We start from the raw sequence: 25,668 nt of genomic DNA on the forward strand, positions 1-25,668 counted from the left end.
AGCTCCCATTTCTAGTGTTATTTATGGATGACCCCGTATTCTCCTCCCCATCACCCTGGAAAGTTGGCTGTACAAATGAGGACATTGGGGCTCCTCCTGGAAGCCTGAAGCCAGATCTTGGGATTCTAAGGCCTGTGATCTTTCTACCTCAGAAGGGTCCCCTAGTGGAGGCAGTACTCAGCAAGGCTGTGTCATCTCATACTCTTCACACCAGAATTCTATTAATGGAGCCTAAAATCACAGTAGGATTCATTCCATAACCCCCATTCTATTTTCCCAGTGCCTCGTCAAGCCACAGAGGTCACCATGGATTCTTGAAGATAAGTCAGTGGTGATCAGGTCCTGGGAGATCCCACCAAGCTAGGAAGGCTTCCCAGGGTGGGCCCATTGCCTGCTGTTTAAGGTCAGTCTAGCTCCCCTCCAGGAAATCGCCTTTCTGGGCCATGACAGTAACTCTGAAAGCCCGTCTGTCTCTTAAGGAAGGAAGGAGCTGTGATACTCTTATCAGTGAGGGCTTAGCCTTATTAATGTAATTAAAAGATTTGTCTGAAGTCATGACATAAACTCTAGTAAAGAAGGCAACAGCATATAATATATTGTAGAAAGATTTCCATAAAAATTATGTAAATTGGAAAAAAAAATCATTGGCTAGGCTTTGGTTCTCTGGAAAATCCATTCTTTCCCCACACAGCTCATTCCCTAACAAAGCTGGGCTAACAAAATGTTACCACAGAAGCAAGGGCATATGTACTTGCTCTTGAGAGGATAAAAATGAATTAGGTTTCCAGTTGTCCCTCCCCATCTTTAAATGATTTTGTATCATCTATAACTTAAATTCACATTTCTATAGTGCTATAATGTTTTCAAGGCCCATCACAAACTATGAGGTAGAAAGCTTGAATGTTCTTGTTTTCATTTTGAAGAAATAAAAACTGAGACCAAGAGAAGGCAAGTGGCTTCTAGTAGGTGGCAGAACTGGGATTTGAACCTAAATCTTCAGATTTCTTCTACTAGATGATGCTCCTTCTCACAATATTTGGGGGAGGGAGGGAACAAGGGAACATAGACCATATGCCCTGCACCATCAGGTAATCCCTGACTAAGGCACCTCTCTGGCCACCAAGCCCAAAAGATAGCTCTGATCCGAGCATATGGCTCTCACTACAACTGGGCACTTCCAGGGCTGTGTTCCACACATAATATTTCCATCAGAAGAAATCTCTCTGACTTCTTGGAGAACTTAATCCCTGAGCATCTGCTTCTCCCAGGTCTCAGGGCTTGGCCCCAGAGAAGCCAGCCTCTGCCACAGCGTCCCCAAATCAAGGGGTCCTACAGGAAGGTCTGGAATGCTTGGACCACCAGCTGTTTCTCATTCTGCCCTCGGAGTAAACACCTGTTGGAAAGGCCGAGGGGTCAAGTTCTGCCTTTGCTTCAGATACAGACCCCGCCCCATCCTTCCTTTTAGGTTGGGAAACTGATGAGGGTAAATATAGCTTCAAGTTGAGTCCACGGAGTGGGGGTGGGGAGGACTCTGCCTCCTTTTCTGGAGCATGGAAGAGAAGAAAGGAAGACAGAAGGTAAAACCAGGTCCAGATGGCTTCCCATCTTGGTTTAATGCAGCTATGAAAAAGAATATTACAATATATATCATTTGTCAAATGCACGAGTATTCATCTCAGAATGATTTCCCATCAGTAAACACCAAAGCAAGGTATAGATCACAGTAGAAAAATGGAATCTCTGCTTCCAAGTTTCTTCACAGTCTTAAAACAGAGACCCAAGGCACTTGTGGGCAAGACGGCACCTCAGTGCCCATTGTGACCCTCTCCAGGAAGGCCCAGCGCCCCCAATCTAATGATAACACAGGTTGGTCCCCAAGCTCCTCCAGAGAGCCAAGGGAACCAACTGGCCTCTGATAACAGTGGCTGGTACAAGGGGATGCTTAATAAGACTATTATTGTTCTTGTCCTGGGCTCACCCTCCTCCTGTTGATTTCCAGCTGAGGCTGTTATTGGCAAAGGCCTAGAGAAACCCCAAAAACCCAGACTTCAGTTCCTTTCTCTGTCCCCCCAGGAACAGTGTGACCCAAGGTCCACTCATTCAGCAAGTATCGTCAAAGAACTATGTGCCTAGTCCTGTGCTAATCACGGTGCCGATAAAGCGTGATCTATCCCCTTTAAGGAGCTCACAATTCGGAAATTAAAGTGCTCTGATCTCATCAAATGTCTTTGGAGAGGAATTAGGTCACAGATCATAGATTCAGAACGGAAAGGGACCTTAGAGGTCATGGAGTCCAACACCTTCACTTTACAGATGAGAAACTAAAGCCGAGGGACATGCAGTGACTTGCTCGGTGTCACAGGGCTGGTAAGCGTCTGAGGCAGGATTTCAAGGGTTAAGGAGAAGGGATAAGAGTCCCTGCAAAAGCTGCTGTCTGGAGAAGTTATCAGTTTCCATCCTTAGGGACAGACAGGACAGCGCCTGTGAGAAACTGTCTTAGAGGGGCAGCTAGGTGACACAGTGGATAGAGCTCCAGGTCTGGAATCGGGAAGAACCAGGTGCAAATCTGGCTTTATATACTTCCTAGCTATGTGACCCTGAGTAAGTCACTTAACCTCAATTGCCTAGACCTTGTCCTTCTAGTTTAGAATTGTTACTAGGACTGAAAGTAAGGATTTTTTAAAAATTGTCTTAGTTTGTTTATTAGGATAGTTCTTTCCAAAGACAAGGAGAATGAACTAGCTGATCCCTCAAAGTCCCTACATTCACTTTTGCAATGTTGCCTGTGGTCAGAGAAAACCGTGTTCTCAAATATAGGAAGGAATGCCAGATTTGAATGCAGTGATTGTGCTTCCCACTAAGTTTTCTTGGGTCACAGGTACCATGGCAGAAGAATAATCGGGGACTATGGGAGAGGACTATGGATAGTCATCTCAATAAACTAGCCTAGAGCAAATTCTGGAGGAGATTCACAGAATAAGAAAGATTATATCCAAATTGGGGGGGGGAGGGGCTCTAGAGGACAGAAATAGGATGAATGGGAGTAAATTACAAAAAGGACCATTTCAACTTAACATCAGGAAAAGCTTTCTGAAAAATGAGAGTTGTCTAAAAATGGAATAGTCTGCTTTCGGAAGCAGTGAGCGCTCCATCTCTGGAAATATTCAAGCAGAGGTTAGAAAGCCTTGTATTAAGAAGGCCGTAGAGGGAATTCTTGCATAGGGTGGAAGGATAGACCAGACAACCTCTAAATCCTTTTCTAAGTCCTCTCCAGACAGGAGCTACAAATCAGTGAGAACTTCGCCCATTCCATTAGAGAAGTCACTCTAGCAGGTGAGTAGAGAGGGTGGCTAGAGAATAAGCTCTAGGACCCTTGCCCATCCCCATCCCACCCAACTGTTCCATCTGCCCTCAAGGTATCAGGCTCCTGGATTTCACATCTGTCCATGGCTTGGCTCTGCGGGATCTCCAAGGTTCAAGTTTGAGTTTTAAATCAAATCAAAGATCAAAGTGCCCAGTCCCTTCAATCAGCAGCATGATTACCTATTCTTGTTGAGAACTGTCCTGGTGGAAGCCTTCTAACAAAAGACCAGGGATGCCCCATGAATTTGGCAGTTTGGGCTAACCCTACCCAAATGGAAAGAGAAATTTGGCTCAAGTCCCCGTTCACCAGATGGCCAATGTCTCTATAGACTGCTCAGATGGTGCGGGTCCCCAGGGGCCACAGATGGTCCAACACCTTCGATGAGGCTGTCCCACTGACTGTAATCTTCATTCAGTTCTGTGGAGTGGGAGGGAAACAGGTCAAAGATCAGTGCCATGCTGGGGGATGTAGGAAAGACCATTCATTGTACAGGACCCCCACAATCTCGCCTCCCTCTAGCGTTCCAGCCTTATCTTTTATGAGCATTTCAGCCTAAATGAACTACTGCTCACTCTCCTCTGGGGAAGGCACAATTTCTTTCCTCGCACCATCATTTCTTGTCCACGGGATGCTCCTCCTCCCCCTCTCTGCCCTGTCTCCATCTCTGCCAGCTCGTTGAATCTGATTTAAAGACCCTGTTTAAAAGAAGCTTCCCTTAATCATCCCCTCACCACCCCCTCACTGACCTCTCCCTTCTGAAATGACCTTTCTGATACCTAACAAAGACTCTTCTGTACCACCCCTATCATGTTCATTTGGACTCTGCTTTCTGTGGATCTGCCATGGCTTCCCTAGTAACTGTAAACTCCTCGAGGGCAGGAATCCCCTTTGTGGAAACTTCCCTGATACCCACTGTCTGCAGTGACCTTTCCTAGGACCCCAGATGGAAAGCCTCAGAGTTGGGAGGTGCTTGGAGATCACTAGTTCAGCCTCCTTGTTTTATGGGTGAGACTGAGGCCCAGGGATGAGGGCACACAGGTAAGTGGCAGGCTGGGATTTGAACCCAGGCTTGGACTTCTTTCTGTTCCAACAGGCTGCCCATGCCCTTCTCCTCTTTCATCTCAGGTGGTGCACTGTTTGCACCAAGATGAAAGACAAAGGTTTTTTGTTTTTTTTAACGGATGCATAAACAACTTGAAAGACCTTATAAACGCAATAACCATCTATGATTCCAGAGGACTAAGGAGAAAACATTCTACCATCTCTTGCTAGAGAGATGATAGACTCAAGAGGTAGAATAAAATACGTATTTTTGCACTCAGGTAATTTGTTTGCTTAATTACGCATATTTTTTAAAAATCCTTACTTTCTGTCTTAGTACCAACTCTAAGACAGAAGGGCAAGAACTAGGCAAATAGGGTTAAGTGAGTTACTCAGGGCCATAAGAACTTGGGCATTGTCAAGTCAGATTAGAATCCAGATACTCCCAACTCTAGACCTTTTTGTTATACTTTGTTTTTGTTTTTCTAATGGGGGTGTGAGGCAGCTGCACAATGAAGGGGGTGCCACGAGGCACCCTGACCAGGGTAACCATCACAGCTGACACTGGTAAAGTGCTCTGTGGTGTTCTCTTCTCGGGACAGTCTGCCGTACCTATGCTCGGTGACAAGGGACGGCTCTGCTGGGGGAAGGACAAACAAAGGTTGGCTGCCTAGACCCTCGCTTTCTGGCTTTGTCTCATACTCAACGTGTTGGTCCAATCATCTATCAGGGAGGGTCATTAAAGGCAGGAGGAGGTCCACATTAAAGCAAGGTAGGTATGCCTGCTTTGTATGAAGGCCAAAGAAGGAGATGATGATAAATCGTAATATGGTGATGTTGTTGCATATGATGGGCTCTACGACAATGTTATGCAAATATTCATATACGTTATACAGCGTATGTACTAGTCACATATAATATATCAATACAATTATATCAATAATGTACTATTACTATTATTCACATTTATGTACAACTGCAGGGTTGAGAAAGGATTTTCCTCATAACAACCCTGTATATCTGGCAGATGCATTTGGAATGTTAATATTACTGTGCCCATTTTCATAGAGAAAATGAAGGCCCAGACAGACAAAACTGACTGCCCAGGATCACACAGCTAGTATCAAAGAAAAGACTGGAAAACAGGTCTTTTGACTCTTAAAGATTGGTGTACTTGCTATTACAATGCAGGGCTACAAGTGGAATGTGAATCACTGTTAGAAGAAAAAGAAATCGAGGGGCAGAGAGGTAGCACAGTGGATACAATGCCAGCCTGGAGTCTGGAGGACTTGGGGTTCAAATCTGGCCTCAGACACATCCTAGCTGTGTGACCCTGGTCAAGTCACTTAACCCCAATTGCCTTGCCCTTCTTTCTTAGACTTGTTATTGGTAGAGAAAGTGAGAGTTTTTTTTAAAAAGAAAGGAAGAAATTGAGTAGAATACTGGGATTCTGGCACATCAGTGGCACCAGTCTAGGGCCCCTCAGGCACTAAAGGAAGCAGGAGAGATCTTGACTTCTTTGGAAGACCATTTTGGATACCCTTGACTGATGGAGAAGGCAGCCCCTGCTCTTAGGGAGCTCCCAGGCTGAGAGATGGGGGACAGGATAAATATCTTCAAGGCTAACTTACATGACAAGAAGATGGAGAAACAAGCTCGATCAACACAGATCACTACACGAGGAGGCCACCTTCAGGAATGGAGGTCCTGGTGTTCAGGGTGGGGCATGAAACTTGAAAGATCACATCCCTCTCCCGGGGGCCAAAGGACCTACTCTCTGAGCCTGTTTTTCTAGAAGTACTCTGCACACTCCCTCACCTAATCACCTAGAACACACTTGACTTTTCCTTTCATACAACCATAATTTCAATGAGAAGAACAAGTGATTAAATCACATTTACCCTTTGACCCAGCTGATACTACCATTAGACTTATAAGTCAGCGAGAAAGGTCCCATATGAAAAACAATAATGATGGTTATAGCCAAGAACTGGGTGGAAAGCTGAGTGCCCATTGACTGGGAAGTGGTTGAATAAGTGACAGTATATGAACGTAAGCATGCATTACTATGGGGCAGTTAGGTGGCTTAGTGGATAGAGGGCAAGACCTAGAGTTGGGAGGTCCTGGGTTCAAATCTGGCATCACACATTTCCTAGCTGTGTGACCCTGGGCAAGTCACAATCTCAGTTTCTATATTTGTATCAATTCTAAGACAGATGGTAAGGACTTTAAAAAAAAAAAAAAGTATTAGCATGTCTTAAGAAACAAAAAAATACCAGGAATCTGAAGAAATTTAGGAGCTTATACATGAACCAATACAGAAGCAAATGAACAAGCCCATGTGGACCACAGTAATGTGAGGGAAAGGGACAGTGACGGGGCTCTAGGGCTCTCTAGTCATTGCTGAAACACATATATCCCTCCCACATTGTGGCAGAGAGGTGTAGACTACACATGCAGAACGAAGCACACATTTTTACAGACATGGTCAACATGTGATTTTTGTGTGACTATACTTCTTTGTTAAAAGGTAGGGTTGTGTGTGTGTGTGTGTGTGTGTGTGTGTGTGTGTGTGTGTGTGTGTTTGGTTTAGAAGTGAAAAGATTACCAATTCTTTAAAAGAAAAAAAAAGACTCATAATTCCTTGACATGAATTCTCCCTATGCCAACACAAACTGCATACCATCCCACAATACCTTATGGAACATAAGATGTTGTGGCTAAAAGAAGTCATCACCTGGTGAGCAACCCGCTGGTGATGAATCAGCTTCTGCTCCAAGCCAAGTGGCCCTAAGAGGACTGAAGCTCATGATCTAGGCTTTTCAACGTGGTGAGACCCAAAGAAGCTTTTGTTCTGTTAGAATGGCCTTAAGGAACCCAGGATGAGCTCCACCCCAAGGTGAGACAGTGGGTAGTAAAGTGTTTGCCCAGTGTCGCAAAGCATGTCAGTAGAAGAGGTGAGGCTTGAACCTGGGGAACCTAACTTTTAGTTTCACATTCTTTCTACTACATTCATGCCACTTCTAATCATATTTTCCTTTTTTTCAAAAAAATCTCTGATTTCCAAGTTCTTTCAACATAGATCAGTACCTGCTGTACTGTACAGTACCAAGTACTTTGGCCCTCCAGGTGCCCCTCACCATTCCTCCAGAAAGCAACTCCCCATCCCTCTTGTAGCCCCTTCACAACTCCCTTACCAAGGTGTTTCTGTAGGAATGCCAGCATGGCCTGTACCACAATCTCCTGACCCTTGTATGGGTCCAGCTTCCCTCGGGTTTGGGTAGAGAAGAATTTACCAAGCAGATTTCCATTCACAAATGTGAAATCACTTTGACTCTGATGAACAGAACCACTAAAAGGGAAGAAAAACAAACAATTGCTTTAGAGAAATGATATGTCACAGAATTACAGAAGGTAGGGGCCGGAATCCAGAGCCCGTAGGGAATAGAACATTAAATCTGGAGGAGTTTTAGAATGGAGGTATTAAACTGCCAGGCCAAAAGTAGAACCAGACTAAAATATAATTGGGAAATGTTTAATGAAATAAATAAAAATACAACATAAAGTTGTACTTTTCTAAATCAATAGATAGCATAATCCATTTCTACTTGAATTTGGAAGTCATTCTGTTCTTTTAACATCTAGGTCCAAAGTTGACTTCAGCACAGCTGGGCCTAAAACCCAAATCCTAGTCCAATGTTCTTTCTGTCATATCATTCCGGGTCCAATATAGAATTTTATATAAAACCTAAGTGTTCTAGGAGACTCCCAGATGGCTCATTCCATTAGGAGATGGATCCAAACATTTTCTGGGAAATCCCAGGAAAATGAGGGACCCAGAGAGCTGCTTTGAGAATGGGTAGAATGACTTGGCATTCTATAGAGAGACACTCACAGGATGGTTATGATCTTGGTTTCGTTGTGACGGGCACAGATTTTCTTCATTCGGCTGATGCTCTCAGCTGTCTGGAAGTTCTCGGTATTGATGAAGAATATAGGGCCTCGGGCCTTGGGGTAGAAGTTGTGTTCCAGGGGAAACATCCAGGCATCCAAAGCTATTGCACATCTAGAATGAGAGCACATGTCTAGAAATGGTAGCTAGCTGTTCTGGAATCCAGAGCTACAAGACAGCAGTTGTAGGACTTGCCTTTTACAGATTAGGAGCAAACTATAGTTGAGTGACTATCTTCAATTTCTTTTTTTTTTTTTTAAACCCTTGTACTTCAGTGTATTGTCTCTCATAGGTGGAAGATTGGTAAGGGTGGGCAATGGGGGTCAAGTGACTTGCCCAGGGTCACACAGCTGGGAAGTGGCTGAGGCCCAACTTGAACCTAGGACCTCCTGTTTCTAGGCCTGACTCTCACTCCACTGAGCTACCCAGCTGCCCCCTATCTTCAATTTCAATCCAAACTTCCCTACTAGAATGTAGGCTCCTTGAAGGTAAGACCGAAAGGGCCCTTTCCTCTGGATCTGTCACACAGACTATGCTCAACATAGCTTGGGGACTAAGTCACATGCCACATGCAATGGCATCTCTAAGCCACCAAGAACCAAGGAAGGCTAACCAAGAAAGTCCTCCATCTCAAAAGGAAGGGATAAAAGAGGTCTAAGAAGAAGAAATTATCCAGAACTCCTAAGAATATCTTACAGAATTCAGATCTCTCATTTCTACTATGGGCCCTTCTAAATCCTGGCTCCAGGTCTTCACTGATAGAGCTTATGACCATAGTGGGAAGCTGAGTAGCTCAGTGGATTGAGAGACAGGCCTAGATGGGAGGTCCTAAGTTCAAATCTGACCCTTCCTGGCTGTGTGACCCTGGGCAAGTCACTTAACCCCCCATTACCTAGCCCTTACCACTCTTCTGCCTTGGAACCAATACCTACTACTGTTTCTAAGGGGGAAGGTAAGGGTTAAAAAAACAAATTGATAAACTCACCGAAACCGGGTATCCTTGGTCAGGGCTAGAATGGCTGTTGCCCCTCCAAATGAGTGTCCCATCACTGCCACCCTACTTAGGTCAATGCTGCCCTGAGAACAGGAAGAAATGCCTTAGCATTTGTGTTCCTTCTCCCAAGTATTTGGGGAGAAGAAATAAGAGAGGAGGCAGTATTGGTCATAGGCACAGAAGTGGGAAGGTATTTCAACAAACATCCAGTGCAACCTATACCTGAATGGTAATCACCTTCACTACACTCACAACAAGTGACAACAGTGCACTCCCACTTACTATTCTGTGATGGAGATATCACTTACTAATTCTCCAAAGCAGCCCATTCTGCTTCTTCACAGGAGTTAGAAATTCCTGACCAGTGGAGGGCAGAGGCTCAAAGCCCTCTAGAGCCTTATATGAAGAATTCCTTGGAGGCTCAGTGTCTTCTTCATCAGACTAGGGTTCCTCCAGGGCAGGAAGATGAGTTCATCAGTTTCCCCACAGGGTAACTAGACAGGCCCTCCCTAGGCAGGGCTAGGGGGTGGTGTGGGGTGACTGGCACATGAATAAAACTGGGAATGGAGTGGCTCTTCTGTTTCTGAGTCTACTTGTCTTGTAGGACTGTGGCTGGCTGGTAAGAAGTCAAGTTGGTTGCCCAGTCCATCCCATAAACTCCACTCACCTAATGACCCAGAAATCTCCTCACCAAAATCCCAGACATCTGTCATGCAGGTTCTGCAGGAGGATTTCTAGTGATGGAGAAATCACTGCTTCCTAAAACTGTTCATTCTACTTTTAGGCAATTCTAATTGTTATTAAGTTTTTCCTTACATTGAGAGATTATCTCTAAGGGCAGTATATGGTAGGGGGATGACACTGGTCCTACTAGACCTAGAAGGGAAGACTAGGGACAACAGAGAGAAGTAATAAGAAAGCAGATTAGTTCAAGGAGGCACTGAAAATTCTATTTTCCTCTTTCATTCTTGGCACAGACTTCACTCCAAACCTTTCTCTCTCTTCCTTAAATCTCTAGCTAGAGCCCTTTTTCTCACTCTTAAGAGTTTTGAGGCACATGATCAGACTTCTAATTTATGAAGAGAAATTAGGGTTATCTGACATCCTTAAAATCCCCTCTTTAATTCCTCAAAATTTATCAATATCATCCACTCACTCTCTTCCTTCCCCTCCTGCTAATAAAAATGGTGTCTCTACCTAAAATGAATTCCTCTACTTCTATCATTATACATTCTTGCCTACCTTCTCAAAGACTTTGCTTCATCAGTAATTCTCTTTATTATGTACCTTTAAGCATTCTTCCCTGGATCCTTCCCATTTGTGGACATATACCTTGCATTTTTTTTAAACCCTTAACTTCTGTGTATTGGCTCCTTGGTGGAAGAGTGGTAAGGGTGGGCAATGGGGGTCAAGTGACTTGCCCAGGGTCATATAGCTGGGAAGTGTCTGAGGCCAGATTTGAACCTAGGACCTCCCATCTCTAGGCCTGACTCTCAAACCACTGAGCTACCCAATTTTTTTTTGAGTCCTTATCCTCCTAGACCTCTCCATGGCACACAATTATTCCTTCTGACCACTCCTTTGGCTTGAGAAGTGCCACACTCCTCGGCTGTCCTTCTACCTCTCTAACCACACCTTTTCTATTTTCTCATCTTCTTCCTGACCCTCTGAAAAGTGGCCACTTCCCAAATTTCTGCACAACCCATCCTTCTCTTCTCTCTGCACTATGGCATACATTCTCACAACTTTCAACTATCACGTCTATGCAAACGACCCCCAAACCTTTAGGTCTGAGCTTGAGTTTTCTTCTGAAACAGACAGACTATCTCTATTTGGATGTTCCACCAGCATCTCAAACTCAGCAGGTCTAAAACAAGCTCATTCTATTTTTGGTTACTCATCAGCCTTCCATGTTCAGAAGCTTTACGTCATGGTTGCCTCTTCTCTATCCCTCATTTCTTATACTCAGTCAGTTGTCAAATTTACTTCCATAATGCTCTCTGACATCTGCCTCTTACCTCGACTCTGTAATCGATTTCTTCTGCCATCACCTTGGTACAGGCCCTCATGGCCACCTACATACAATACTGGAATATCTCCCTGCCTCTCCTTTCTCCAATCTCACCTTCATGGTGCTAGGATGAGCTAGTCAAAGCCCTTCCTTGCTCAAAGACCTTTGAGGCTCCCCATTTCCCTTGGATTAGTCGAGTACTCAGGGTCTTGACAGTCTAGTCTCCCTCTACTTTTCTGAGCTGACCTCACATTAACTCTTTTCATGTACCATACCTTTCTGCCAGACTAGACTGTTACTCTGCTCAGTGAACATGCCCTGCACAAGATCATATAAACGCTCAGTACAGAGCCTGACACACAGCAGGTGCTCTCTAAATGCCAGTTCCCTTCTCTCCACTCTCCCACTTTTGCTCATGCTACTCCTGAGGTTTCCTAATTTTCTAAGTTTTATTTAAAAAAAAAAAAACAACAACAAAAAAAGCCCTTACCTTCTGTCTTAGAATTGATATGAAGTATCAGTTCCAAGGCAGAAGAGTGGAAAGGGCTAGGCAATGGGGGTTATGTGACTTGCCCAAGATCATACAGCTAGGCAGTATCTGAGGCCAGATTTGAACCCAGGACCTCCTGTCTCTAGGCCTGGCTATCTACTGGGTTACTGAGCTGCCCCTTCCCTACATTTCTGAAGTCCTTCCCCTTATCACCTACTGATTCATACATATCCTTTAAAGCCCATCCAAAGGCCATAACTTTGACAAGCTCTGCCCCCAACACACAGCTCTTCCTCCTCCATGTTCAGACACAGACACACACACCTCTGCCTCTAGAGAATGAGGAGAAGTCCTTAACTAAGCCAGAAGCAAAGGCTCTAGGGGCCTCTGGCTATTACCATTTCCCTCAAATATCCTTAATCTGTAGTTTGTCTGTCCCCTTCATTACACTTAACATATAATAATACTGTGGTTGTCTGTATTTGTGCTTTATCTTTCTAACAGGCCAGGAGCTCCCTGAAAACTGGGTCTATGTCATATTTAAACTCTGTACCTACCTAGGTACTAAGCACAATCCTCTGCACTCAGCTGGTGTTTAGTAAATGTTTGCTGAATGGCTGAGGAATCAAGTTTCGAATCAAATTTTAATTAGTGCTCTCCAAAAAAGGGCCTGGCCTGCTTTGTGAGGTAGAGAATGCCCCATTGCTGGAGGTCCACCAGTGGGGCCTGCATGGTCATTTGCTGGATGAGTACAGAAAGGGGCCCATTCCATTCCCAGTTGTACTGGATATCTGTATAAATGGAAATTTTGAACCTTGGACTTCATCCCCCATAAGTCCCTTAGTTTTCCCAAAATTCCCTTTAATCTCTCCTGCGCCTCCATGTTTGCTGGTCACATTATTGTTTTATGGTTGGCTGCAATTCCTTCCTCTTTCTCTTTGGTTTCTGGGAGCGAGCTGGTTAGTACCTTTTAGTTAGTTAGTTTATTATTAATAAAATATTTATAAATATAATATTTCATATTTTGCATATTAATTTTAATCTCCACAAGATCTCGAGTTCCTTCCAGCTCTGAGATTCTAGGTATTGCTTTTCATAGCATCTAGTACATGGTAGGTGCTTAATAAATGCTTGTTGTCTCAATACGGCATGTCTTTTTAGAGGAGTTCAGGCCAGTGACTTTAAGAGGAATAGACAGAAAGGACCCCAAGACCAAATATACTTTCCAGGATGAGAACCGGCCCTGGTGCAAATGGAAAGCCATTGTACCTTCAGGGTCTTCAGATCCAACCCGCCAGGCAGGATGTTGGAGACTTTCTGGCCTGTGGTGATGTCCTGCAGGATCCTTAAAACCCGAACACATTCATTGGCTCGCTGATGCACCTGCAATGAACATTCTCCATGGTGAGGCCCATCATAGAATGTTCCTCCCCATACTGAAGTCATTGGCTTGATTCTCAGAAGCCCGAGAAAGCTGAGGCTTTGGGTATGAGTAGCCAGTGGGGTTCAGAGTAATTGTCCAGGAATCAAAAGCATGAATTAAAGTCCTGGTTCTGATTTTATTCCCTAAGTATTTTGACTTCCCTCAGTTTCTGCTTCCTTATCTTTTCTGTCTTAAGGGTTGTTGGGAAGCACTCAGAAACCTTCAAGGGCTCTGGACATGTTAGTTATCCATATTACCCAAAGACATCTATTTGGAGGAAAAGTCACACAGGGCCCAGGGAGAGCCTGAAATCTACTGGGAAGAGTTTTCCTAAATCAGTATGTGGCCCAGAGGGATCCTTACGTTGGGGTTTGGGGGCCCTGTTCCTACTGGGAGTTTGACACTTTTGAGTCAGGATGTCTCTCACGTTCCTGCTCTCGGGGAGGAACTTACGTTCTGCCAGGGGATACGAAATGTACAGAAATAAGCAGAGTAGAAGATAAACTGAAGGAGAGACAACACTAAGTGGGATAATCAGAGAAGATCTCACAGAGCCAGAGACTTCCCAGGATGTTAAAGGAGGCCTTGAAGAAAGTCAAGGATTCTGAGAGAAGGGGAGAAAGGAGGTCGTGCATGAGGTGGAAGCCCAGAGATGGAGAGCTTAAAGACAACCACTCATCTCTTTAGGCTCTGCCCAGGGTCAGGAGGAGCAGACCTAAAGATAAGGCGGTAGCCAGGTTGTGACAGGACTTAAATGTCAGGCTGAGGGATCAATTACAAAGTGAAAAAAAGGTAGAAGGGGCAGAAGTTGTCGGCCTAGATTTACATTTTGCCTAGAGACTGGGAACTGCTTTCTTTTCCTTTTTCTTTTTTAAAAAATTCTTACCTTCCATCTTGGAGTCAATACTGTGTATTGGCTCCAAGGCAGAAGAGTGGTAAGGGTAGGCAATGGGGGTCAAGTGACTTGCCCGGGTCACACAGCTGGGAAGTGTCTGAGGCCAGATTTGAACCCAGGACCTCTTGTCTCTAGGCCTGGTTCTCAATCGACTGTGTGAACTGCTTTCTGAAGGTCCTGGAGCAGAGGAGGGATGGGGTCATACATTAGTTGGTTATTTTCTTGGCCTTAGGCACTTCTTAGCTGTGTGACGCTGGGCAACTCACTTAACTCTGTGTAGAAGTAGACTGAAGAGGGCAGGAATGGTAGCAAGGGGAACAATGGGGAGGTTTCTGCCACAGTAGGCAAGAGGTAATAAGACCTAAATGAGGGGAATGGGGAGGGAGTAAAGAGAAAGCGTCTGATGTGAGAAATGTTGAAGAGGTAGAATCAAATGCAGTTGCCATATTCTAACTGGCAACATGTTTTTATCTGCATACGTGCCTGAGCAAAGCGACTTGGCAGGTCTCTGAGCACAGACGGCCTCCCATCCCCACCCCCTCTCGTGCTGGAACAGGCCTGGGCTTTGGCCCTCAGGATGTGACTGCTGGGCTGCGCTCCCTGGGGAGGGCATGGAGGCATTCTGTGCTTTAACACCAAGGGGAACTGAGTGCCCACTGGAGAACGGGCGGGAATTTGAGAGGAAAGGAGGGGAAGAGAAGACATTCTGGGATCAGCTTCTTAGCACACAAGGAAGGTCCTTCGGTACTAAAAATGAGTGTGTGGTTTGAGGAGGAGAGCAAAGCTTTCACAATCCACCCGCCTCCCCCCAAACCACCACAGATCCTCTTCTCCAGGTGCCCTAACAGGTTTTTTGTTGTTGTTGCTGCTGCACATATTTAAATGCACACTTTTGAGGGCAAGAAAGGTTTCATTTCTTGCCACTGTATTCCTAGCACCTCACACCGGAGATGGAAGATGTTAAATATTTTTTTTTAAAACCCTTACCTTCTATCTCAGAATCTGTATTAGTTCCAAAGCAGAAGAGCAGTAAGGGCTAGGCAGTGGGGGTTAAGTGACTTGCCCAGGGTCACACAGCTAGGAAGTGTCTGAGGTCGCATTTGAACCCAAGACTTCCCATGTCTCCAGGCCTGGCTTTATTGCCTGAGCTGCCCTGAAGACTTTAAGTATTCATAAATGCTTGCTGACTGAGGGAATGACACCCCTTCACTGGCTCCTGGGCTTGCTACTCCTGGATCTCCCCATTCGACTCTTCCTGCCTTCCTGCTGTCTCCATTCCTTCTACTTCCCTTGGAACCCTCCAGGCCTGCCAGGCAGGAGGCCAAAGTGAGAGGCTGGGCCAGTGGCAGCGGGGGGTTCCCAGAAGAGGCCCAGATAAGGAGGCTCCGCTTTAGTCTGCATTTCAGATAAAGCATGCTCTGAAGAACGAGAGCCCGAGAGGCTGTGGGGTGGTTTTTTCTGTTACGTAACTCATCAGGGTCTATCACGGGCTGAGCCGGGCCGGCTGAGGCGAGCCTGGAGAAGAGGACGGATGGAGAGGCTGTGGGGGCTGCTCAGGGCCCCGGGAGCCAGGCTCCATCCCTGAAGGCCTGAGGACCAAGCACGGTCATTTGTTACTTTTTAGTTTTGAGTCAGTTAGTTGTTAGTTTTTGCGGATATAAACGAATGTGTTAAAATGTATAAACCAGTACAGATGAGGGTGACTAAAAATAACTTTGGCATCACTTGAAGAGAAAGTATCAACTTTACATTGCTGGAAAATAGCGATGCATATGTAGATCGTGCCTATGCGCACATGTACACGTGTACTACATGCATGTGTGTGCACATTCAAGTCTGTGGCATGTGCACGTGTGTAGAGGTGCCCACATGTGCACGTGTTCGGTGTGCGTGGACTATACCGATGTGGGGCCTTCAAACACGTCCGTTCTGTGTGTCCCAATTCTTCTCCCTAAAGAGCGCGACGCCTGGTCCGGGCCACCTCTCAGGGATGCCCAGAGGAGACGATTCTTACCTCCCAGGAAGGCTCCTGCCCCGGGCATGCTGCCTGCTCTGGGAACACAAACCCACTTGGCTGTAAACTTGAGCAAAACAGAACCAGGAAAGGGCAGCTGGATGGCCCACTGAATGGAGGGCCGGGCCTAGAGACAGAGGCCCTGGGTTCCAACAGGGCCTCACTCATTTCCTAGCTGTGTGACCCTGGGCGAGTCATTTAACCCCCACTGCCTAGCCCTGACCACTCTTCTGTTTTGGAACTGACACTGCATATTGATTCTCAGGCAGAAAATGAGGGTTTGCCAGTGGAATTGCGCATCAGCTAAGAGGGGTTGGGGGGGTTGGGGAGAGGGAAAGAACATGAAGTATGTAACGATGGGAAAATAGTCTCAATAAAACCTTAAAAAAATGTAAGGAGAAAGGTAAAGTGTGTTGGCAAGTCAAGTGTTCATGGTTTTCAGATGAATTGTTGCCTGCCGTGTGTGTAGCTCACTGACTGCGGATGGGAAGGGTAAAAGGAAAAAGGCCCGAGTTCAAATCAGGTTCAAACCCTAACGCGGCCACTTCCCCGGGAGGCGATGTGGGGCGGGACGCTTCCCTGCGAGCTTCAGCTTCCTCTCCTTGTAAAAGAAGGATAATAATACTTGCACTATCTCACGGGTTTACTGAGAGGTGAGAGCTCTGAGAATATGCAAGTCCTGGAGAAATGAGAATGAAGAGAAAACCACAAGGATGAGATTTCTGTTCTTTTTTTTAAAACCTTACATTCAGTCTTGGAGTCAATACTGTGTGTTGGCTCCAAAGCAGAAGAGTGGTAAGGGTGGGAAATGGGGGTCAAGTGACTTGCCCAGGGTCACACAGCTGGGAAGTGGCTGAGGCCAGATTTGAATCTAGGACTTCTTGTCTCTAGGCCTGGCTCTCCATCTACTGAGCCGCCCAGCTGCCCCCAATCCAGGCTCCCCAAAGTCTTTCTGTTACTGATCTCCTCCACCATCCCGAGGAGCCACCTCAGACTCCCTGGAGTAGAACATCTGGGTGGGTGAGGGGGAGTCGGGCCTGCGTCGGCCCTGACCCTCCCTTCACCAGCACAAACTCACCTGGGGGTTACGAATCCGGAATTCCTTCTCCCCTTCCTCTACCCTCCTGTAGGCGATCCACTCCTCCTCCAGGGACCCAGTTTGGGGGCAGCTGTCCCCCTTTGTATGCTTGTAGAAGTAAGTGGCCGAGGCAGAGTGGTCCCTTGAAAGACATAGGGCCGTCTGGAGGAAGGCGAGGGGAAGACACAAGGCACTCTTCGGCCCCACTCTCCCCCGGCTCCAGCCCCTCCTAAGGTCTTGGCTGGACAAGGGCAGTTTTCAGAGCCACCCCCTCTCCCCGGGGACCGTTCCTCACCTGTGTTCTGGTACAGCCACCACGAAGCCCCGGGAAGCCAGCTCCATGCAAAAGGCGGAGTACAGTGTCCTAGGGACCCAGGAAGGGACAGACAGGCTGGTCAGGGGACAGACCTCCGCGGGGTCTTTTGCTTCCAGGCTCCCTCTTGCCGCTCATAATACCTGTCCCCTTTCTCCCATTTAAATTCCTGCTCAAGATCCCCTTCTTCAGGAAGCTCCGAGGAACTCGCCATCATAGCACACTCTCCAGCCCAGGCCCCTTCCTTTCCTCCTTGGCACTCTGGCATGGTTTTATGTTTGCGGATAACAGAGGATCGGCATCTCAGAGCAGGGACTTGTCCCAGAGTTCCATCAACCTCCCCGGGAATCCCCTCGATCATATCCCGGGTCTTCTATGGTCTGTGAACTCCTCGAGGGCTGGCACCTTGTGAAGATGGGCCCCTCTCTAGGCTCTCTGACAGAGAAAGGCTTCTCTTCTCTCCTGCTTCCCATTCTCAGGATTTCAGGCTGCCCGGCTGTTCTTTCTGCCTCCGGGGACCTTTTCCCTACACCATCTCACATCCTTAGAGGCACATTTTCTGTATATCTCAGTGAATACCGAGGCATTAGAGGGGAAGGTATGTGAGCTAAGGAAAGGGTCAGGGTCACTCCAGAAAGGCTTCCCAGAGAAGGAACTTGAGTGGAGGGGAATCTTAGTTTAACAGTTGACCAGGGCACTGGATGTGCAGTCAAGAGACGGATTTTGAGCCTTTGTACTACTTATTTTTCCTCATCTATAAAATGGGAATAATGACATTTACATTGCAGTACCTGCCTTATGAGGTTATGAGCAAAGTGCTTTGTAAAGTACAGATCGTGACGGAACGTTAGCCAATTCAGATAGTAACAGGGTAGGATAGCCAGTGGACAGAAACTCCTGTCTCTCTCTTTGGCCACTGCCCTTTGACAGCTAATATCTAGGGCAAGACATGGCAGAAACAGAGAAGGGCTCTCACCTGAAGGCTCCCAAGCCATGAGAGAAGATGATCAGTGGATACCCAGAGCCCCGGGGTTTAAAGTGGCCATTCCAGCTGATGGGTAGGCGGTAGGACCCTAGGAGAGACGTGGTAAATGGAGCTTTGGGGCCTGAATGAACATGGGTGGGAGCCATCACCCCCTGCCCCCAGCCCCCAGCCAGCAGAGGTGCTAATGGCCTGTATCATCACCATCTTACTGTCTCTTGGGGAGGGTGAGACTAGTACAAGGAGGAGATCAAACTAGAAAGGCAGGGTTGAGATAGAGAAGGGGGAGGGGGTGTTGCTGAGAAAATACCCAGGTTATTAAAATTTCTAGAGGGCAGGGCTTCTAGGGATAGAAAATGTTACATAGGAAGGGAAAATAGGGGAGCGGAACATGTCAGCTACCTTGTTAGCCCACTGCAAAAATGCAGTGGGTTCAACCCCATTCTTTGTTCCCTGGGACAATCCAATCCCCGCTTGCTTTGTAGGCTCTGTTCCTTTCACCCCAAAAGTTGTCCTGCCTCTTTAGGGCCTTCTCCAGGAGCAGAGAAGGGAAAGAAGCAGAAGATCAGTCCTACCCTTACCCATAGCTACGTTGAACAGCATTCCCCCCCAGCGCTTATTGATGTGTAGAAAGTCAGCCAGGCCAACAAAGTATTCATATCGGGGGATCCACAGGGGCTGCTCAACTTCCCCCTCTGGTTCTTGGCAGGGGTAGAAGAGGCGGAAGAAGCTCCCCTGTTGAAGATAAGAAGGCAACGGCTGCTCAGGACAGGCCACCTCCCTGCCTCCCTAAAGCCCAAGTCCTAGCAATATGGAGAATGTGGCCCAGTGTACACAAGGATGTGGCTTTTGCTGCTCGATCACAAGAAAAAAGCAACACATTTATCTTATATAGCAATAGATAGCAGAGCTAGCAGAAGCTGTGCCCATGGTAAGGGAGAAATCAGAGTGAGAGAAAAAGAAGTGGAAATGATAAGAGACAGAAAAGAGAAGAAAGCAAGAAGAAGCTAGACACAGAGAGGGAGGAGGGGATAGAGGACAGGACAGTGGAAGGGATTATACCAAGAGATGCAGGAAAGATTTCTTCCCTTCTGGAGAAATGGGGAGCCACAGCATATCAACACTGACCTCAGAGGGGCCAACCTGACTTTCAAGAGTCATACAGATGGACGATGCAGCCTAACCTATAATCAATCTGTTCCTCCATTTTTAGAAGCAGCTAAAGCTGAGATCAGAGAACTTTCTCATTAGGGCATCTGTTACCCCCTGCCCCCCACAAGGGTTGATGGACCTGAAAGAACTCCCTGGTGTCTGGAGGCCTTTCCTAAGCTTTCTCTAAGATTGTTTTTAACAGGAAAGAAAGGGGAAGAATCTAAGAAGATTGATCCTTAGGCTTCTATCACCTGAATAATTTCAGAAGTATTGGGAGAAATGGAGAAATAGAGACTTTTCAGCAGTCAGAGGAAGGGAGAGATACAGTATTGGGGCAACACAACATACCTGGCGAGTCTGGCCTTCCATCACATCTCCACAGCCTACAGGATGGGGGCCAGCTATGGGTGGGAGCCCCAGGGAAGGGCTGACTCCCATTGTGTGCGACGGCCTGGTCAAACCTAGGAGAACCACACAGGAGCGGAGACTGATGGCTAGGACAGAAGAACAAAGTGGGGTGCAGGGAACAGCCTGCTGCTGGCTTCCTCTACGGGTTTCCTGTTGATCACTCCTGCTATCCACCAGTCAGACTTTGAGACTTGGGCAATGCTGGGTCAGCCAGAATAGTTCAGAAGACGGCCACAGAGAGAAAGCCTAGAAATCTTCTGCATTCCTTAGAACGATAACTTTCTACTACATTATACTGAATTTACTGAGTATCCATTATATGCTTATTTTGCATTATTCCAGATACCGTATAAAGCAGAATTATTATTATAGTACTTTAAGGTTTTCACTATATAAATTCTAGTTGTTGTTATTATTATTATTAATTAATAAAGTAGCCCTGGGCAAATCATATTTAATGCTGTTTGCCTCAGTTTCCTCATCTGTAAAAAGTGAGCTGGAGAAGGAAATGGTAAGGCAGCTAAGAAGCTCAGTGGATAGAATGAGAGGTTTGGAGTCAGGAGGATCTGGATCCAAATCTGGCCTCAGACACTTCCTAGTTGTATGACCCTGGGCAAGTCATTTAACTTCAAATGCCTAGTTCTTACTGTTCTATCTTGGAACCAATATTTGTATCAATTTTAAGATAGAAGGTAAGTTAAAAAAAAAAAAAGGAAATGGCAAACTATTTAAGCGTCTTTGACAAGAAAACCCCTAAATGGGATTATAAAGAGTTGGACCCAACTTAAATAACTCAACAACAATAATTAAGGTTTGCAAAGTGCTTTACAAAAATTGTCTCATTTAATCCTCACAATCACACTAGGTGGTAGGTGCTATTACTATCCTCATTTTACAGCTGAGAAAACTGAGGCAAACAGTGGCTACATGACTTGCTCAGGGTCATAGAGCTAATATGTATAAGGCTGGATTTGAACTCTGGTCCTCCTGAGTTCAGGTCCAGTGAGTTACCCACGGCACCACTTACCTACCAAGTATTTATTCCAACAAGTTTGTTAAGCACCTACGATGTGTCAAGGGAGAGGCAGTATGGTATAAAGGTGAGAAAGCTAGTTCTGAAGATCTCAGTTGAAGTCCTCCCCTCCGACAAATGGCTATGTGACTGGGGAAATCACTTAGCTGTTCAGTCTCTTAGGCAGCTCTCTTAAGATGATAAGTTTCCGAGAAGGGAGCAGAGACATTGGCATTAGTTCAGAGAGTTTTCTCATCTGAGAGTTGTCTAGCCTAATGGAATCATGAGTATAGTCCCTTTTCTCTGTGCCAGAGACTATCCTAGCAGCTGAGGGTACAAAAATGCATCCTTTGCTCTTGAGGAGCTTAAATACTATTGGGGGGAAATACATGCACATACGTTTATTAAATAAATATATGTATATGCACACATGCAAGTGAGTGTGCACACACACAGAGCAAATGCAAAGGCAAAGGGAGGAGGGAGGGCAAACACTAGTCAGAGGAATCTGGATAAGTCTCCTGAGGAATAAGTACTTCAGTTGGAGTGCTCTGCATAGGGAATAAACTTTGCAAAGGCTCAGAGGTGGGAAATGTTGATATGGGGAAGAACAATTAAGCCAGTTTACTTGGAACATAAAGTTGATGATGTAATCGTGCAATCAGCCTGGAAAAGTAGGAGGGAGTCAAAATGTGAAAGACCGTGCCCAGTGGGAGTCTGCATTTTATGTTGGAAGCAATAGGGAGCCATTGGGGCTTCTTAAGCAGAGGATTGATATGGTCAGCTCTATGCTTTAGGAAGATTAATTTGGCAGTTGAAAGGATTGAATTAGAAGGAAGATGGATTAGAGAAAGAACAATTAGGAGATTATTAAAATAATATAGGTAAGTGGGCAGCTGAGTAGCTCGGTGGATTGAGAGTCAGGCCTAGAGACGGGAGGTCCTGGGTTCAAATCTGGCTCCAGACACTTCCCAGCTGTGTGACCCTGGGCAAGTCATTTGACCCCCATTGCCTACCCTTACCACTCTTCCACCTAGGAGCCAATACATAGAAGTTAAGGGTTAAAAATAAAATAAAATAAAATAATATAGGTAATGAGCAGTTGGGTGGCACAGTGAACAGAGTACCAGGCCTAGAGCTGGGAGGGTGTGGGTTCAAATATGGCCTCAGACATTTCCTATCTATGTGCTCCTGGGCAAGTCACTTAGCCCTAGTTTCTTAGTTCTTCTGGCTCTTCTGTCTAAGACAAGGCAGAAGATAAGGGTTAATAAAAAAAGCACAAAACTATTGGGAATGTAGACACTAAAAGATCACCCTAGTGCAACTATCAATAATATGGAAATAGGTCCTGATTAATGATACATGTAAAACCTGGTGGAATTGCGTGTTGGCTATGGGGAAGGGAGGGGTGTGGGGGAGAGGTAAAGAACATGAATTATATAACCATGGGAAAATATTCCAAAAAAAAAAAACTATAGGCAAGAGGTGACAAGGCCTCTAATTGGAATGTGTTGCAGGAGAGGTCACAGGGAGGTAGAACTGAAAAGGCTTAGCACCTGATTGGCTATGAGTGAGGGAAAGGAAAGATAAAGATGAAACCTCAGAGATATGTACACAATCTCTCTTCACCCTCAGGAAGGTTATAATCCTGTGAAGACTACAGAATTTGCCACGCATGATACAATTCTGGGCCAGGTAAGTGTTCAGTCACAGTCCTAACCTAAGTACAGTAGCACAGGGAGGAGACGAGCTCAGGGCAGACTCAGAAATGGTTTCACAACAAGAGCTGGGGCCTCAGCTGGGTTTTGAAAAATGAGTAAATAGGACACAGATAAGAAGAGGCAGATAAGCATCACAGAATGTCAGGGCTGGAAGGGACTGTAGAACTGAGAATGTTAGAGCTGGGAGGGGCCTTAGAACACAGTATGTTAGCACTAGAAAGGGACTGAAAGACAATTAATCCAACCCCCTTGTTTTAAAAAGGAGGAAATCATGGGGCAACTGGGTGGTTCAGTGAATGGAGCACCAGGCCTAGAGTCAAGAGCACCTGGGTTTAAATCTGACCTCAGTCACTTCCTATCTGGGTGACCCTGGGCAAGTCACTTAACCCCCATTGCCTAGTCTTGCCCCTCTTCTGCCTTAGAATAGATACTAAGACAAAAAGTAAGTTAAAAGAAACAAACAAAGGAAGAAATTCTGGGCCCACAGAGAACTGATATGTTTGCTCTAAGGAGTGGCAGAACAAGGCCTGGAATTGAGGTCTTTTAGTTCTCAGTACAGGGACCTCTCAACCACCTTCCCTAGGTTGGTGAGAAAGCAAAGGAAAGAAAGGCAAGGAAGCTGGCCCCGGGAGCTACAGCTTCTGAAACCATTAGTTAGACCTAGCATTGTTGCAGAATTCCTCCACCCAGCATTCAAAGTTCTCTACCCAGCGGGCAGTACCTACTCCTCCAGCCTTTTCTCCCTCCCTTACTATACTGGGCATGTATTTCATTCACTTGCTAAGAGGCATCCTCAGGTGGGAAAAATGTAGGAAGCAATTTAATGCCAAGTGACCCGGGTTCAGATCTCAGCTCCGATTCTTTCTGGTCCTGTAACCTTGGACAAATCATATTACCGATCTAAAGCCCATGTTTCCTCATCTTTAAAACAGAAATAATAATACTGGAGGGGGCAGCTGGGTAGCTCAGTGGAGTGAGAGTCAGGCTTAGAGACAGGAGGTCCTAGGTTCAAACCCAGCCTCAGCCACTTCCCAGCTGTGTGACCCTGGGCAAGTCACTTGACCCCCATTGCCCACCCTTACCACTTGCTTCCACCTATGAGACAATACACCGAAGTACAAGGGTTAAAAAAATAATAATAATAATACTGGCATTGAGATACCTCATCTCTACAATAGAGATAACACTGGCACTGCCCACCTCTCCGGATTGGGTTGGGAAAGCTTTGTAAATCCTAACACACTATAGAAATGAGTTATTCTTAATTGTTTCCCTTTTTTCCCTACCTGGACTATTATAATAGCATCATAACTGCTATTCTTGTTTTTAATCTCTGCATCCCTCTGCTGAAGCAATTTGGTTAATACATATCTCTTAGTCCTGCCCCTTCTCTACTCAAAAACCTATGGTAGGGGGAAGCTAGCTATGTGACCCTGGGCAAGTCACTTAACCTCAACTGCCTAGCCTTTACTGCTCTTCTGCCTTGGAACCAATACTTAGTACTGATTCTAAGACAGAAAACAAACGTTTTAAAGACTAAAACTAGTCTACAGTGGCTCCCCATTACTAGCCAAATCTAGAACAAGCTCCTAGTTCTGGCATCCTCCACAAACAGGGTCCAGAGGACTATTCAACCTTATCTCACATTATACCCCTTTATGAATTTTCCATCCTGCCCAAATTCTCCCCATTTTCATCTCATCTTCTTCCTTCTCTAGGCCTTTTCTCATATTTTCTTCCATGTAATGCACAGATCTCCTTTCTATCTATTAATGTCCCTTTCTTCCTTCAGGGCCTCACTCAGATACCATCTCCTCCATGAAGCCTTCCCTTTTTCCTCTCCTCAGATGAAAATGATGTCTCTCCTCAAATCTCTCACAATCTGGACTTCTTCTGAGAATCTATCTCCTTCTCAGTTGTGTCATACTGCTTTATGCCCCCATTATGCTTCTCCCCCGCTTGTTAGAGTATTCGCATCCTGCAGTCAGGCCCACAGCAGACACTTAATAAATGTTTATTGCCCTGAATTAGCCCATCAGTAGAGTGAGGCTACTCAAGTAGCTTATTGTCATCCTGGCAAGCAGAAGGCAGGAGAAATTTCATAGCAGTAAAACTGGAGCGAGGATGGACACTAAGGAGAGAATGCCCAAGGAGCCAAGCACCTGGGTGATCTTGTCTGGGGAAGGAGATGAAGCATGAGAGCTCTGGGCTCTCAGCTATTCTGTTTGCCTCCAAGTCTAAGGATTTGTCATGGGTCCATTAGGACCTTGTGCATTAATGACAGGCCCCTAGAATGTTTTTAAATCTTGTCTTTACCTACAGAATGCCTACCCTTTCCATCTAGGGAATGCTCAGTTCTTCCTAGGTTTAATCTGGTCTCTAAAGTCAGACCAAGAACCACTGCCAACTTTGAGCAGAAGAGGAGGAGGAGGAGGTAGGCAGTTTGTCTGCACACAGTTTTTGCTCAGACACTTACGTAGACTGAGTATAGTACAAATTAGAATCTGGTGAATCTATGGGAGGAATCCGAGTCTTATCAGTTCTAAGCCCCTATATCTTGGAGCTTTCCCCCTGTTTCTATACCCTTAGAATTGCCCTGGTTCAAATTCCTGGGCACCTCCCACTTGAATTATTGTAAAGACCTCCTCATTGGTCTTTGTGCTGCCAGTCTCTTATCAGTTATCTTCCACATCTCTGCCAAAATAATTCATAAGGCAAAGAGAATGACTATTCCCACAACCAAAAACCTTCTGTGGCTCCCCATGGACTCTAAGAGAAAATGAAAACTACTTACCTTTGTGCTTAGGATCCTTCACAA

The 25,668-nt window shown here is 45.8% G+C and overlaps 1 protein-coding gene across 1 annotated transcript; it reads right to left on the bottom strand.

Annotated features, from left to right (window-relative positions):
• Nucleotides 1-1,578: 1,578 nt before the first annotated feature.
• PAFAH2 (platelet activating factor acetylhydrolase 2) lies at nt 1,579-25,668 on the bottom strand. Its single transcript, XM_044667907.1, has 11 exons — nt 25,645-25,668; nt 20,058-20,203; nt 19,139-19,292; nt 18,552-18,648; nt 17,558-17,626; nt 17,263-17,404; nt 13,122-13,235; nt 9,343-9,434; nt 8,301-8,471; nt 7,603-7,757; nt 1,579-3,781 (listed from the first exon to the last, which is right to left on the bottom strand). The coding sequence occupies exons 2-11, from the start codon at nt 20,145-20,147 to the stop codon at nt 3,687-3,689; spliced, it is 1,179 nt and encodes a 392-aa protein (XP_044523842.1). The 5' UTR covers nt 20,148-20,203; nt 25,645-25,668; the 3' UTR covers nt 1,579-3,686.

This window comes from Gracilinanus agilis, chromosome 3 (assembly GCF_016433145.1).
Source record: "Gracilinanus agilis isolate LMUSP501 chromosome 3, AgileGrace, whole genome shotgun sequence".
Lineage (NCBI taxonomy): Eukaryota > Metazoa > Chordata > Mammalia > Didelphimorphia > Didelphidae > Gracilinanus > Gracilinanus agilis.

Coding starts and splice junctions, on each gene's coding strand:
- PAFAH2 (XM_044667907.1), bottom strand. CDS start 20,147: ATGGGAGTCAGCCCTTCCCTGGGGCTCCCACCCATAGCTGGCCCCCAT. Junction 18,649..19,138: donor GCTGTTCAACGTAGCTATGG/GTAAGGGTAGGA, acceptor CGTCTCTCCTAG/GGTCCTACCGCCTACCCATC. Junction 3,782..7,602: donor ATTCCTACAGAAACACCTTG/GTAAGGGAGTTG, acceptor CCCACTCCACAG/AACTGAATGAAGATTACAGT.